Source organism: Lepisma saccharinum, chromosome 24 (genome assembly GCF_977018435.1).
Source record: "Lepisma saccharinum chromosome 24, izLepSacc3.1, whole genome shotgun sequence".
NCBI lineage: Eukaryota > Metazoa > Arthropoda > Insecta > Zygentoma > Lepismatidae > Lepisma > Lepisma saccharinum.
The window spans coordinates 37,277,735-37,295,018 of NC_139252.1; the positions used below are offsets into that span (position 1 = coordinate 37,277,735).

The following is a 17,284-nucleotide window of genomic DNA, read 5'->3' on the forward strand; positions in this document are numbered from 1 at the left end:
TATCTCGTATATTTATTCCCACGTGTGAAGAGAAATTGAGAAAATTGGATAAATTTGATACATGAGCACGATGACAAATATTTCAAAATACGCTGAAATGGCTATTTCAACAACCTAGACACGTCAGCATCTGGAACTGTCTCACCGCAGAACTACGACTTAAAAAATATTAAAAAAAGTGACACTTACCTCGTCGGCGAAGTATCTGTCCACTGATTGGCTGTTCTTCGTTACCATGTGACTAACGTACATATCAAGGTTATCTGCGACTTCTGTAATCCTATTTCCTGATGTGTTAGCAGACCCATTTAAATTGTCTCGTTCTAGCCTGCAGAAAGGAGAAAAAAGTAAGAAAAGTGTACATGTGCGTGTGCATTCCTTTTGAAATATTAAAAAATATGGGGTCAAAATATACAAAATATGTCTAAAGTACATATGCATCACAATGAAATAAGAAGACTAACTAGTAAATAGTGGAATACTATGAAGTGTGCAGATAATGTTCAGGAAAGGAAATATTTGCATGTTATTCTGCCATCTAGTGGTAGTACAGGGTGACTACTCACCGGGAATTAATTGAATTGTGCTTGAATTATTGGTTCTGGGAATTATACATGAATTCTTCGTGAATGTTTCTCCGTAGACGTGAAAAATTGCAACCTTTATTGATCCAAAATGCTATTGAATTTATACATTTAAAAATGCCCTGAGGGAAGTTTTCCACACTGTAGCTACTATTTTTATCGAGAAAGGAAAAGATAGCTGCGTGGAAAATAAGACAGAATTCTCTCAATCCGTTTACTTTTTATTGTCCTTTGCAGAACAATCTATCCGACAGTAGATGGATGCAAGATAAGCTACCGTGAAGTATTAAGTAAAGATGAGTTTGAAATTCCTTAATTAGTAGGTATCTATAGGCTATTCCGTAACAATTGTTACTTGTGTTTGATAGGTATTTCGAGTCTGCATACAACTATATGAAATGGCAAATGAAAACTTCACACTTTATATTTTAAATATACAGGGTGATTCAGAATTCCTATTACACACTTCTAGGGGTTGTAGAGGGGACTTAAGCCCCGTTTCCATTACCACAAATTTGCCGCGCAACATGACGCGGGGCATGTGGCGCGCAACATGACGCATGTGACGCGGTATGTGCGAAGCATTTGTTGAAATGGAAACTGTGTTCAACATTCCGCGGCGCAAGTGCCGGGGACAAAATTGCCCCAAACGATTTTGACGCACAACATGCGCCGCGGACAATGGAAACAGCCTGCAGCAAGTTCCCGTGGCACGGGCATGCGCACTAGAGTAGAAACAGACGACGCGACACGTGCTCGCTGTTCGGACTGAAGCGGCGTCACGAGTGTAGTTGTTGTAGTTTGTTCTGTGTAGTTGTACGTGAGTGTTTGTTTTGAGGACAATTTGGAGTGGTCGAAAGATAAAGTAGTAAAACTTATAGAGCAATATGAACAGGAGTCAGTGTTGTGGAATATCACCAGTATGTGCCTGCCATAACTGTATTGTCCATCTTTACACAAGTTAAATCACCACCAAATTATTACAATAAAAGAAAAGAAACGCTGAACTACTCTAAAGCACTGCACAACGCTACACTGCGGTTCTGCATTCCAGTGTTGTTGCGGGCGTATTTTGCAGAAGTACAGAGCATTCCCTGACATTCGCTACGAGACTCGACGGCAAGCGGTCCGACATAAGGCTTGTCTTTCCCGGTAAACGGGTTCTCGACAGTCGCTAGAGTCGGCTATTAAAATTACAGTTTTCATATTGTGTACTAACCTTCACTAAAGAAGGTGTTGAAAATGATGTCCCTCTGCTGCAACACATTCCTGGCATCTCCGAAGGAAATTGGCATTTACACGTGCGAGTTCGTCTACTGTAATTCTCCCGATTTTTCGTACAATACTCTCTTTTAACTCACGGATGGTGTGCGGATTGTCTTTGTATACTTTATTTTTTAGATTTCCCCATTTTTGTTTCCACTTTTATTCAGAACTGACCCTGTTACTCTAAACTTTTTTACGAGGTTTAATATAATGGTCCTATGTGGAACGGGAAGAACAGGAAATTTCGTTGCAAAACGTCGTCGCACTTCTCCACAATTCCTCTTTCCGAAGTAACACTCGACAAGATAAATCCTTTGAACTTTTGTGGTGCTATATTAAGCCACAATCTTCAGCAGACGGACACGACACAGCAGAACTTCCGAGGGAGGATTATACTGGCGTCAGTCTGCAACGTCAACAGAAAAGGAAAGAGAGCGAAGGCAGGGAGAGCGAAAAAAACAGACTGTAGCGTGCGACTGTCGCGGACCCGTTCACCGGGAAAGACAAGCGCTGATTCCGGGCCGCTTGTGGCCGAGTCTCGTAGCGAATGTCAGGGAATGCTCTGTAGTTTTGAATTGGAAACAGTGCACTAAATGACGCGTAACATGCCCCGTCATGCGCGTCAAGAGTGAAACTTGTCAGAATGGAAACTAGGCTTCAGTAGATCAAGTTTTGATAAAGAACCCATACCCGGAAATGTACCGTTTCAGTACTATACAGATGACAAGATCACATAATTTCACATCTCCCTCTTCACGGTAGGCAACCCGCATTGACGGAGGGCGACGTCTTCGGTCACCTGATGTCATGTGTGCTGCTTCCAACGTCCTCTGCTTTCAATCCGGTGTGCTTCCACCTTCACGTCAGTTGCTAATCAGTCGTTGCGGAAGACAGTACAGTATGGTTGAATACACGTTTGCCAAGAACACCTACATGTTGTTAATTTCCGGCGAATCTGGACGCAATGGCAGCGCTGCGCAACGTCTGTATGCAGAGCGGGATTCAATTACTACATTTGATGTTGGTAGTGGCTCACGTTCTTGTATTTGCGACAGGGTGGAAAGCGGCACCTTACTACGTTAAAAAGATTACTCTGTGTTCAGAGATACGGCCAAAACTAGGCACGCAGTCGCAAATCTAAGGTAAAAGTTTGGCAAATCTTGCACACTGTGGCAGATGAGCCAAATGGAACTGGATATGAGAAATGTGCTCGCAGTGAGCACAGGACTCATTGATTATAAAGCGACAGCATTAGTCACGATGCTAATGGAGATTTGATTGCAAGGTAGCCAGCCAGTTGATTTATTGTAGGTAGGGACGTGAAGTTTCCGCTTTAACGATAACACCAAAAAGTTTAGGAAAGCAAAATAAAGCATTTAAAATGTATTTGGTAAAGGAGACACGTTTTCGGTGCTTCGGAATCTGGAAATAAAGCGAATTATGCCATTTTTACAGAATAACACCGAATTTTGCACTTTAACGCGAAAAACGTTCGCGAATATGCAATATGAACTGGGATAACACTTCTTATGTTCAAAACCAACTACCTGAAGCGCTATTAGATCTGTCATTTGTAGTCTAGCTCGTGATATTTCGATTCAAAAGAGATTGTCAGGCATAACTTATTACAGTTTGCGCAGACATGACTGACAGTGTTTAACCTCGTCCTGAAATAGAATTTGTTCGGGGGGTTCTTCCAGAAGGAAAATTTCGTAGGAATGGAAAAATTTTCAGGGAAAAGCAGCTGTTGTGTTTTGGAGGGGAGGGCATGTGTGTGTACACAAAGGGTAATTTTGAGGTCGCAGAGGGATTTTTTGGCATTGTTAGGGAAATGTGATGTGTATGATTGTGTTCAAAGATTTGGGTGTTATCATTCAATAAACATTTCATATTTAGTTGCTGATGAGATGAAATAGCTTTTTTTAAATGGAAGAAATTTGTTCATTTCTCAAAATGCTAAGCCATAATTCGGAATTCCATGTTTATTCACTTCAAGGATTAAAGATTGAGGATCGTTAGAGAGCGCTAATATATATAAATATTTACAAAATGTTCACTGAAATTCTGCAAATTTATGAAGAAAGTCTGGTAGCGTCACCGATAAAAGATATAAATGTGTTCAAGTACTGTCATATAAAGTGAATTCTACAGTCAACGCAGCATTCGCTTCAAACGTCATTGCAAAATGTTTTCAATTAAATCAATTACTCTTCTTACTTTATGCATTTCGTGTTTGAATTAACTACAGTTATCTTTGTATGTTCTCTTTTGCTTTCGAAATATTAAAGGAAATACATAATACAATACAAGGGATTTTATATTACTATTACGACTACCATTGCTGATAAATTGTTGTATTTTTTCCAATAAGAACATACAACTAAAATCTCATGATAAACAATGCCGTTGCTCCACATCTACTTAGATTTTTCAATAAAATCTGCTTACCAACGTGACGTCATATCCCATCAAGGAGTACCCTAATCGACCAACCTGTATGTATCTACCTTGATTACGCGGAGATCTGGCAACATTGCCCTCGGTTGCCATGGCAAACGATGCTGCCATCTGTTACCAAAAAATTACCACAAAATTGCCTTTAGTGCGGCCTTAAAACTAAAATTTATCTCACTTTTCCAGAACTAAAGCAAGTGAAAGTTTTAAGCATAGAAAGAACAGAAAAAACGCATGTAAAATTACACCGATTTTATATTAATAGCACGAATTTTGCCCTAAACCATGAAAAATAACGCCGAATTGCAGTAAAAATAACCGAAATTTAGGGAAAACTAAAATTTTACGTCCTTAATTATAGGTTGTTATCAAATGCTGTAGAGTGTCGTATCAGTAAATATGACATGTAGCGCCACCGCGTGGACAGCTCTGATAGCCTAATAAGTAAGGTTATCATCTAATCAGTCTTGAGATAAATCCCCAGTTACAGCCTTGAAAAATTTCAAATCATTGTGGAGAGTCGTGGTAAAGATGTGAGATTGGGAAATAAATGCAATATTAATAAACAACAATGACTTTAAAAATGCATGTTATCGCATAGGTAAGACGAAGGATATAAATCAATAAGTGCATATTTCAACATTCAGTGAGGTAACAATGCATATGTTTACGTAAGAGAGATAATCTCCCTTTGAATGTTTCCCCAGAGCATGATCAGTTGTTGAGACAAAGGAAGCATTTTGCAATTTTGAGCGTCAAGTTTGTTTTTTAATCCATCTTAGGCTCCTGCAAGGGGGATACGAAACAATGGAAATTAAGATTGAATTACACTGCAGAATAAATACTTAAAACTATTGCGCATCCACCACAACATTAAAGTCATGAACAAATTCACGTGACTTCTGTGAGAAATTCTATTGATTAATTCAGGTGGCAGCACTTCCACTACAATAGTATGTGCAGGAATATAGTTTTTACGATAACTGTTATTACTATTAAACTAAGCGTCGTAAAGTTGTTAAACCTTGTTTTATGAACTATATTTCTGTGGCGAGTCTTATGTCTGAATTAAGAATTGTCTAAATGCAAAACATCTATTTTTCTCATGCGTTTCTTTTTTAAAAAAAAGTCTCATTTGAATCAGATGGCAGGTGTGACGCAACCGTATTAATTTGAAAGTAGTTATTTTTTGATAAACCAAAAGTTTTACATATTTCTTTACTATGACAGCTAATGTTATGGTGTGGTATGAATCGTGGTTGTTCTGCCGGAAATCGAACCAGAGACCTATAATTACAAGACGCAACTACTACCTTGTCAAGAGTGGACTCAATTATCTATTCAGTTCACTTGTATTTGCAAGAAAGGTTAGCAGTGAAGCCTGGTCTGGTAAATATGGAGGGTGTTTTGCTGTGGCGAGTGGTCTTACTGTCGGAGCTAGAGTAATGGAGATGCTGACGAGATTAAAAACGACACAGTTTTGCCTCATGTCGTGAATGGATACGCCTGTCTCGTTTTCTTACTTTTCGTCTAAATTCTTCCAGTTGTCTTTTGAATAGTAGTATAGGTCTCATCCAGGTACTGTCCCTAGAGTGTAAGAACATCTATAAACACTTCTTCCCTTTCTATATTGATTTATTTTTATAGTCCAACCCTCGGTCTCTCGCCTCGTTCTCTCTATTAAAAAAAAATAACGTTACTCACATTTATAATAATAAACGTACCTGATGTTGCCTTGCATCATGGAAGATATGAACCCAAATCCTGCAGATGCGAAGCTATTGCTGACTGATGGATCCATGTTTTCATCGTAGACGGTGCTGAAATCATTTCTCCTGACGTCCATGGCAGGAGTCTTCATGAAATCGTTTCCTGCAATGAAAAAGACACACCTTTTCATAATACAGACCTACATTCATCTCATAATATTATCAGAATAATTAAGAAGACTTTGATGGGGTGTCATTTGGTATGATTAGGAGTGGAAATGGAAGGTTTCTTGTTGGAAAGACTGACCTGTACGAGGGCTAAGACCTGCAGCAGGAGCGTACCCAGCAATTTCGAAAAGTTTGGGGTGTGCGTAAACTTCTTTCTTTTTGTAGTAACCCTCATTTTGGCATCATTTCCTGCTTTTGACGTTCTTTCTTAGGAATACTGAGCTAAAGTGGGAGATTATAACCCCCCCGTTGGCCACGCCACTGACCTGAAGGATATTGGCAAAGGGTGGTCAAGATAAGGACAGATAAAAAGCTTGTGTTGCCACGACAATAATCTACGGGCTTAGGTATGCCAAATGATTGGTACGTTAGGTTGAAATTTACAAAGATGTAACGTACCTTGCAGAATTATGAGTGTGATATGTTTTGTTTCAATTCTTGTAGTTCTCATCCATTAAAACAAAGTGAATATACATGGCAATGGACAATTTACTTGGTAATAGTTATGCATTCCACGCTACAACACGATAAACTGTGAGGAATAGACAGTAAACAATGAAAGAAAGAAAAGGGAAGATATAATGAGATTCAAAAGTAGATTGGCTACGAAATATGGAACGTATGAAACTAATAGAAACGTGGGAAAGTAAGTGTGAGAAGAAAGGAGATCTAAAACTAGGAAGACTAAGAAAAAATAGACAAAATTTGCTACAAGTTCTAAATGCTGTTAAATGACATAACACAGGAAGCGCATATCGAAGTCGAGATAGAATATGATAATAAGTGCCTGTTATTAAAAACTTACCTAGAATTATTGGCAGCCATTCGTTGTATGTAATATGCTGGAGTTCGGCAATGACAATCTTGCGCGCCTCCTGGTACAGCTCTTCGTCACTCCAGTGGGGATTTAAACTGGCGAGCTCGGTGGCCAGACGGTTGTGCTCCCTCAGCCAGAGTATGTGCATAACACTCAACAGAGGGTGGTTGTTGACGCGCGAATCTCCTGAAAGTCAAATGATGCAATCAGTAGCATTAAACAGATTTCAATTCAACAATTAACAAAACGTAGCATGTTTCTTGCCTTTGACGATAACGGCACAGGGTGGCTACAGATAATTCAGCGCATTTCAATAAAAGAACCAAACTCAGCTTTTAATTGTTGATTTCACCACTAGATCGCGTCAGCGCATAGAGTAACGTTAACGAGTCACATACAAAGCAATCCATAAGCTAGACTGAATATTGCCCATGCACAAGTGGAGCATATATAGTACCGAGTTACTGAAACCTTTGAACAGATTGTAATTGATTTAAAAGATTGTTCGTGTGAGAAAACTGTTCAACAGTATGTATGATTAATGTTTAATATACGTACATAAGTTCTTCGGTCATTTGGTTTTTGCTTTCCAGTAATTTCATTTATGTCTTTGATCTCCTGCATTACCCAAAATATAGGTCTACGCGTTGCTTTCGATTCTCTCATATTTATAACTAAATAGTGACATTTTCCCTTTATAACTAATTTTCTATATCGTACTAGAATAGGCTTTCATGGAAGTGTTATTCCGGTTTTAATAATAAATATTTTTACATATTTGCAGTAGAAAACAGGTATGCAACGCAACGAAAATATTGCAATATAGTCAGTGGCGTGCCACGTTTTGGTTGGCGGGGCATACTCCAATTTGAGCCAGATTAATGAAGAAAAGAGAACATCAGATGCACGTCTATGCTTTGGTATGAGAGTTACTGCTGAAAAGCCATAACATTCCTTACGCCCACCTTTCAAAATATCTCGGCACGCCACTGAATTATCTAGGTAACAGCGTATGATTCTCCTGAATTTTAAACATATCTAAATTTATCAAATTTAAAACAGCAGCAGCAGGGAGCTACAATAATCTGTTTTCTTTACCAATTCAGGCCGTATAATATCACCTACGCTTTCCTACTTACAACAAAATTGAATAAAAATTTTTTTTTTTTTATCTCTTGTCTTCTTACCTGACATATAACAAGGACCTTCGTTCGATTCGGTGTTGCAGTACTTCGCCCTGTTGCCGCTAGATGGGAGGAGCTGCTTTCCATTCTGTTCTGACGTAGTTAGTCGGCCTTCCTCTAACAAACGCAGAGATTTTGCAACAGAAGTTGTTGGTCCGTAAATCATCGAACCGTCCAGAAAATGTGTGGCTTGGTTCATCTGTGAAGAGAAATAATCGAGCTCTAAAATATGCTGAAGTTCATTCTGATACTTTTTTCATGAGTAAATAAAGGAAGTAGCAAGAACTTTTTTTTTCTTGATACCGTGAAATAATTGACTGTGTGATGGAAGGAGGGTTGCGTAGGTGGAAAAGCAGTTTAATGTTTTCTATGATTCGATATACCTTTCGAGAAGTTCTTTGGTTATCTTGGTGTGTGGTATATTTCTAAAAAAAATGAGGGTATCCTTGACTCTCTGTAGATAAATATTGAAAAATTGTGCATAGGTTATAATGATTATGTTATTTATGTACATTTTCCGTTGTTTTTAGCTCGCGGAGATGTGTTATGGTGAAGTAAAGTACCTCTGTTTCCTAAGCCTGCAGCAGCGCGAGTGAATACAGCACCCAAATCGACAAACCAAAACAACACCAGACGGTAAGTTGTCTATCGCTTCATAAACTCAAAATATTAATGAAAGAGTTAACATATTTGCAATAAATTTTAATTATTTTATATTAACATGTGTTATAAAGTAAATCATATGAAACACGAAGGACTGAAAACTTACAAAACCAAATTTTTGTTAAACTATCGTAAGGAGTGTCACATTTATTGGTGTTTATGATGTTACGTTGTCAGGTTCGATGTTTTGGTTAGGTTAGGACTGGTAGGTTTGGTGGTTATAATTTGCACGTATTTGAGTGTGTACTAATAAAAATAGGAGAAAGTGCTCCGCAATAGGAGTTTTTAACTTACGCGGGCCGTACTTTGGGGTCTAATATCTCGGTTATGTGGTTCCCATGAACTGAAATACATTTTATATTATATAAAACATAGAAATAAAGAATTCTATATGATACTCGACAGGGTTCCGGTCAGTCAAGAGCACCGGAATAAATTATATCACGTAACTTCCTTCGTTTTCCTCAAACATCGAATTTATTTATTCGATATCCAAGTCCACTACTCTGGTGCTGGAAGGATTTGTGACTGGGAATGCTCCCAGTTTTGCCCGGGGTACATCCGACTCTTTATGTCACTTTGATATTGATATAGATTTTTTTTTACCCAGAAATGAAAACTCATTAGTAAGATCCCTGAAATAAGTTGCTGGGGTATACACAGTGCGGCAATTTGAAATAGACTCTCTTTTTCTCTCGGTAGGTGGCGCCACTGTGCAAGCGTTCTGTGGTGCGAACAAGTGAGGGGTATCTCACGAACAATCGATGCAGAGTTCGTTGACTTTGAGCGACCTTGCCGCACTGTTGTATGTACAATCCATTTCGGGTCAATTTTCCTTTTAAAAAGAAGTCAAATGCAGGGAGAAATATGAAATATATACGAACTGACAACTTAAAATAATTGTAAATCCATTGCCGCGCTACTGGATATGAAAATAAACGAAGATAAGGGAAAGAACATTTTTTAAAATAGAAACGTTCTTAAAATAAATCGGAGAATGCAAAAGCCAGAACAATATCAACAGCATAACAAAACTAAAAACCAACTAGAAGGTGAAGATAAGAAAGAACTTAACTGGGAAAAAGACACTTAAAATTAAGGCACGTAATGCAATAAATTGGAATAAATGTAGTATGACGAGTTATTCGTTATGCAGCTACAAATAACACTTATTATTTAAAATAATGGTAAGGGTCCACATCACCTGCAGTATGGCAAAGATCGTGAGTATGTGTGATCCTACTTCCACTCCATCTATGTGCTATTTGTGGCACTTTTACATAATACGAATGGAAAAGTTATTAAATATTGTTTTCTAAGGTATCTACTTTTTGATATTAACATTTTTCATATTGTATGCAGTGACAATGGCCTCCTTCCAAAATTTAGGGCCGAGAAATGTTTTCTTGGTGGTTCGGTGTAGTCATATTTAACATGGCAAGAAATATTTAATTTGGCTGAAATATAATTTTGTTTAGATATTTACTTTTATTTTCTGGTTGCAATAAAGTTGATACCCCCCCCCCAAAGTATACACACCCTTCTTCTGGCATCATCATTAATTATAGGAATTCAACGTTTAAATATAATATACAAACCAGAAACAAAGAAGATTAAATATATTAGAAAAATATGCAAGCAATATCCAAAATATATCTCTCTCGGCTGCTGTGTACGATTATTGTGCTAGTTGCAGAATATGGCAAGAAACTTCTAACACGAACATTTGGTTTTATGCCTTTTTCACATGCAACCCAATCTACTTTTCTGCACATTTCAACAGAAGTGAACAAATGTATGGGATGCTGAACAAAATGGAAATAAAAAAACAAATCTTCATATGTGATCCTATTTATTACGTGTGACGTAACATTTTCAATTATTGTTTTGAAATTAGAAATTTCTTAGCTTTATATTTTCATATTTTTCTCAACATAATCATAATGTTTATTTCACTACGAGCTAATCCTTATAGAAAGTCTTACAGAATATCAACAATTTATGAACAATTAAGTGTACCATACCTGTTCTACTGGTCCGAATGAACAGTCTGATCTCATTGTACTCATTGACCTGACGTAAGTCATGCAACTCTGTCCGTGTTTGGAGTAGAAGGGGTCGTTCCTCGGAATAGGAATAGGTGAGCAGAGTGGGTGAAGGAATCTGGGACTCAGGTCGTATCCGTCATGGCTGCAGCAAAGAATAGGGTTTCCGGAGCTAGCTGAAAAGGTATTGCACGATGAGCCACGATAAATCGAAATCAGAGAAGTTTACAAGATGTACAATAATAATGTCCAATGGGAAATCATAAGATTTGTATTAATGACTTTTATTAGGCTCTGGGTTCTAGCGGTAGTTCCAACAGAAAACGCCTTCTCACGATTTGCTATGACTGCCACCTAGCGGCAACCATGGTAACTATATGCTCGTGTGCTATCCTACACACTATGCTTAATCCGTTGCATCTGTGGTGAATTTCTAAAATGTTTCGCGAACTTATATATCACAGTTAGAGCGTTGCAGATTTCAAATATGCATTGTGAAGTGAAATTAAGTTAACATAGTTAAAATCTGGTATGATCTCTTACCAATACAGTCAAATATGAAAATGAAATAGATGCTTGTGGGCTGAAACTGCCAGGACGAATATTTTTACGTATGAGTCATTAAATGCCAAATCAACACAAATATGTGCAATTTTCAACCTGACCATCTCCGATTTTCATGAAATTTGGGGAGTTGAAACTATGCATGGAACTTAGTAACTATGAAAATTTTGAGTCTCGTGCGTTTCGTAATTGTTAATTTATTCAAGGTCAAAGTTAGCATAAATTGCCCTTTTTAGCCCGCTTAGTTATACTAAATGTACTGTAACTCCGCCCCTATTTTACCTAGAAAGCTCAAATAAAACGTATTGTACAGGGAATTGAACAAGCTTTCCAGTGATATATAACAAGCCTACCTTTGGATAAAAATATGATTTTGTCACGTGACCTTGACATTTGACCTTGAATATCTTAAAACATGTCATCACCAAAAATTGTGAAAAAAATATATTTGGTCCCTGATTCCATACTCTAAAACATATCAAAAAATCATTCTGGGACTGCAATGGGATCAGAAGATACAAAATAATATGTGTAACTATGTAACTGATAGGGATGTGCCGAAGCCGATTACAGATGTATGAAAATCGGCCTAAATTGACACATCGGCATCGGTATCGGAATCGACAAAAATCCGATATTTAAACCGGTACAGATTATACTAGAATTTTTACCTTCTAATAAGTTTTATATTCTAATTTTGTAAGATTTATTGAAAATTAGGTTATGATTCGTCATTATTGTAGAGTTTTTGTAATAAAATTACTTTGTCTACAACTCATTCAGAGGATCAACCTAACTATAAATCAGAAATAAAACAGTACATTGCTGAACCAGGATCTTCTGTTGTATTGGAAATTCAAAAATGAATATCCAAACCTGAAGCAAGTCCTGAGAAAATACTTGGGCATACCTGCTGCATCAGTATTCAGTGATTGAGTGTTCGGTGTTGCTGAACAGATTTGCGATAAGAGAAGAAGTAGGTTACTTCCTGAAGTGCTTCCAAATCTCGTGTTTCTGAAGTTGAATCTGGCAGATCAGGAATTCATTTTATGAACTGCTTGTGTACTAATGTTTAATCTCTTGAGAATCCATGTTCTTCTTAAAGGTTCACATAACATTTTGTAGATGCAAATGTACATTCGCATCTCTTGAGAATATATATGTATATACATATGATATGCAATAGAAATGTACATAGCAAATTTATTTTTGTCATGCTGAAAATAACATCCCATTTCTGTTTAATAATCTTATGTATCGGAATCGGTTAAATATCGGCATCGGAATCGGTTCCAAAAATTATCGGTGAGTACATCGGCATCGGTAAATTTTCAGCTTCGTCACATCCCTAGTGACTGATAAAAGCCTCATTACGTGAACTATGACGAGTCAAATGTCCCTTAACACCCCCTACAGAGCGAGTGAAAGTGGTCCCATGCAGTACTCGAGTATATGCAGATCAGCAGTGGGTCCGTGATAGCTTGCAGCAAACTTATGCAAGCTTACATGCACAATTTTACTAGATTACAAAGAAACAACTTTCCCTCTTAAATGTTCTTAAAGTTACGTAAACGTATTAATTTTGGATGCATAGCTACAGTAACTTTAACGCGTTACTTTCTTTTAGTAACTTACCCAGCAAAAGATACGGGCAGATAAAAGACAAATGTTAGATGATGGTACGGTACTTACCCATTTTGGAAGTAGGGGTGTGGGAGAGATCGTGGCCTATAAACTCTCCCCACTCCATCAGGGCGAGGGTGTGACGGGCGTCAGGTCGATTGAGGTCACTAACGAGAGCGGTACTCACTTGACGAGCGCTGGGGAGGGGAGGCCCTTGCGTCGATACACGCAACCCTTGGACTCCTGTAAAGATCACAAAACAAACAAGCATTAGAAGCATCCACGACATGGTTTTTAAAATTGGCATTAGTCGAATTAGATAAAATACAGATACAAAATATTTAAAGAACTTTAAGTAAATTGCTGTACAAATTCTCCAAACTGAATGTCACATGAAAAATAGAAAGGTTAATGTATTGATTTATTCCCGGTTCAGGGTTCCTCGACTCGGAAACTATGGAAATTTCAATGAAAACTGTACTATACCAGTTGGACATTTCAGTGAAATATTTTCCCAACTCAGGAAGAACTGTTTCCCGAGAACAACGATAGATGGCAGCACGTCATATAAAGAAGAGCAGAGTTCATTGTAGAAACCAGGAGCGGAGAAGATTGATTATATATATTATAGTAAATGCAAAATACATAAAGGAAGAGTATAAAAATTATAGAAGGAGTGAATAAAATGTTGTAAATAGCCAATTAAGATAAATAAGAATATGCTCATACATGAAACAATTAGGAAAGTTAATAAGTGAACAAATGAATTCAGAAATGTATCGCCTTTTTGATCCTAGTGATCAAAATTTGACTTTATACCTCTGACGAGGAGATCATCGTCAGCTTTTGTGTTTGTCCGTCCCTCGGTGGCGCTGTGTTCAATTAGACGCCCCGAAGCACTTACGGTTGCGCTTCTTATTAGACGCACTGGGCCATAGGCAGCGCTTGCTGTTAGCGATCCTGGGCTATTCCCCTTTTGGTCGATAGGTAGGAGGTGGCGCTATTGTCAGTTTAGTCGACCCTACTCTTTCTATAAGTATAGCTTGTGTCGTTTGTATAATGCCAAACAAGCGGGGAAAACGAGCGCATGCATGTAATAAATGAGATTACGCTTTAAAGGCAAGGACAATAAAGTAGAAGAAAGAAAAGAAGAATAAGCCTTTTCCAAAAATAGAAAGAAGAAGCCTTTTTCCTAATCAAAGATAGAAAAGAAGAAGAAGCCTTTTACCAAAATAGAAGGAAGAAAAGAAGAAGAAGCCTTTTCACTAATCAACGATAGAAAAGAAGAAGAAGCCTTTTCCCTAATCAAAGATAGAAAAGAAGAAGAAGCCTTTTACCAAAATAGAAGGAAGAAAAGAAGAAGAAGCCTTTTACCAAACCAAAGATAGGAAGGAAGAAGAAGAAGCCTTTTCCCAAAACAGAAGGAAGAAAAGAAGAAGCCTTTTCCCCAAAAAATACGAAAAGGAAAAGAAGAAGAACATTTCCTTTCAATTATTCATATATGTATAAGAAGAATATAACCGACGTAAACTTGAAATCAGCATATATATATATATATATATATATATATATTTCAATGTATATACAAGCTTCGCTATATATTTTATCTGTATTGTGTACAGTTTTCAGAATATAGATCCGCATTTAACTATATCCTCTTGGCTATAAAACGCTTTCTTATTTGGAATTCTCGAATAAAGAACCTATCCCCTGAGATTAAGATATCTGTAGCCGTGGTATAAGTTTATAACATTTAAGAAGTGCACTAAAGGGACGTTGCATTACGCACACCTAAACTAAAGGTCGAATCACACGGAACTGGATTTCCGGTTAGTTGGCGCTGAACTGGCTACCTGCCCGGGTGTGATGGCTGCCTGGCTGGTTGCGTGACTGGTTTGGAGAAATAGGACATGTTATTGCTACTGGCTCTCCTCGATTGGATTCTGTGGAACAGCCAATCAGAGCAAAGTTTGGCCATGTGAAGATAATCTCTGAGTTTGCAAAGGGGACTTTTTTGTCTGTGGTTTCCGAGTGTTGGCGTGCAGTGCATTCATGTTCAGTTCATTAATATTTAGATACTTATGCAAAGCGATGAGATGTGTACTTGACAAATATGATTAACCGAAAATGAAAATTACAAGTGTATTAAGTTAAATGTTTGATTTTTGTTTAAAATTTGTGCATTAATCCTGCGAAAATCTATGCATACCCGAGTTAATTGAAAAGCTTGTTCGATTACCATATTTTTTGGAGCCAATCTCTAGTACATACTTTTCTTTCTTATTTATTAATAGAAGCCAAAGCTTTACAGTCTGCTCTGCGCAATGTCTTATGGGAACAAAAGTCTATCGACAAGTACGGTCACAAGTATCGTGAGAGGCAAAAACTAGCAAATGGGAAGCCAGTCCAGCGCCAACTAGGGCATTCCTACTGGAAATCCAGTTCCGTGTGATTCAGGCTTAACCTAACCTGCAAGCAAAATATCTGGAATATACTCAAAATATATTAGAGGAAAGAAGAAACACCCCGTAAAGCAAACTTCTTTTTCTGCAAATGGATATATGTACTTATATTTCAGGGCAACGTGCAATAACGATAAGAACCTCTCAAAAAAACAGGTCCTTCCTTACCTCTCCTCTTCCCTCCCGAGGCAGCGGTTCCTGAGTTGAGAACTTTCGTAGTTCCTGAATTGTAAAACTTTCGTAGTTCCTGAATTGTAAAAGTTTCGTAGTTCCTGAGTTGGGACATCACCAATGTATTCAGCGTTAACAACAGGGGCGTCTTTAAGGAAGGGGGTCCCGGGAGGCACTGGCCCCTTCGAGACCTTTATGTGCCCCACGAATTTTCCGTGGTTTACAAGAACATTTACTTTAATATTTTTAAACATTCTTGAAATTCTTTACTTAGAAAACTTGGCATGCAGCTCACGAGCGGTTTAATCATATATGGTATTATAGGGATATACTGTATCTTTTACGAGGTCAGATGAAAATGATACTCAAGACAACTGCTCTCTCTTTCTCTCTCTCCGCGTAGCCCCGTGACGGAGTGGTTAGCACGGCAGGCTACGACGCCAGGGGTCTCGGGTTCGGATCCCAGCCTTGGCGTGGGTGTTCTTTATTTGTGAGTGTCCCTTCATAAATTTCATCATATCGTCACTTATCCTCACCTTCGCGATTAGCCAAAAGTGGTAGAAAAGCGGAGTCAAATATACCAAATCAATCAATATATATCTCTCTCTCTCGTGTGCACGCACGCACGCACACACACACACACACACATATATGCAATTTATCTATCTTCCTCTTTTTCTTTCTATCTGCCTTCCTTCCCTTACTTTGTCTGTATTTCTTCCTCTCTCTTCTCCTTCATGTGTTTGTCTATCTCTTTAATTTGTTTATTTTTATGTTTCCTTCTTATTTGAAAGAATTCATCCATAATAGCAGAGCAGAATCAGCACTGGTCAGCATCTTAAGATACATGCTTTATTCTGTTGACAATTCTCAAGGCTTGAAGTGTGTTGCTATACATTTGACCCGTTGCTAATGCATGATGACTTTCAGTGTTTTTGTTTACATTTGACGAGGTCACGTGGAAATGAATGTGTGGCCAAAGTGCGTGTATCAAAACAGTTACCAGTTGGCCTTTGATAGCACAGAGGACATAAAGGCTGGGTTAGATTTGGGAGTGTCCGGTTATTGCTGTAATCTTACCAGCATTTGTCTATCTTTGATTCATGCTTGTTTCTGCTTTTGAGACTGAAAATAGCGGCAAGAAAGTACTCTTACTAGGGATGAGCCGATACCCTCACCGATACCTATAATCTTACCGATTCTCACCGATACCGATACCTTTACCGATTCCCACCGATAACGATACTCTTAACGATTCCCACCGATACCTATACCCTTACCGATTCCAACCGATACCGATGCCCTTACCGATACCGATACTCTTGCCGATTCGCACCGATACCGATACCCTTACCGATTTCCACCGATACCGATACTCTTACCGATTCCCACCGATACCGATACTCTTACCGATTCCAACCGATACCGATGCCCTTACCGATACCAATACTCTTGCCGATTCGCACCGATACCGATACCCTTACCGATTTCCACCGATACCGATACCCTTACCG

General features: G+C 38.2%; 1 protein-coding gene across 2 annotated transcripts in view; it reads right to left on the reverse strand.

Moving 5' to 3' along the window:
- Window positions 1–17,284, reverse strand: part of LOC145978048 (salivary peroxidase/catechol oxidase-like) — a 47,511-nt gene that overhangs the window by 13,042 nt on the left and 17,185 nt on the right. For both annotated transcript variants that reach the window (XM_083110451.1, XM_083110450.1), the window contains exons 5-10: window positions 13,207–13,380; window positions 10,930–11,126; window positions 8,246–8,441; window positions 7,047–7,244; window positions 6,029–6,176; window positions 190–328 (exon numbers count right to left, since the gene is read on the reverse strand). In XM_083110451.1, the coding sequence (XP_082966577.1) occupies window positions 190–328; window positions 6,029–6,176; window positions 7,047–7,244; window positions 8,246–8,441; window positions 10,930–11,126; window positions 13,207–13,380 (1,052 nt within the window). The remainder of the gene's footprint in view (window positions 1–189; window positions 329–6,028; window positions 6,177–7,046; window positions 7,245–8,245; window positions 8,442–10,929; window positions 11,127–13,206; window positions 13,381–17,284) is intronic.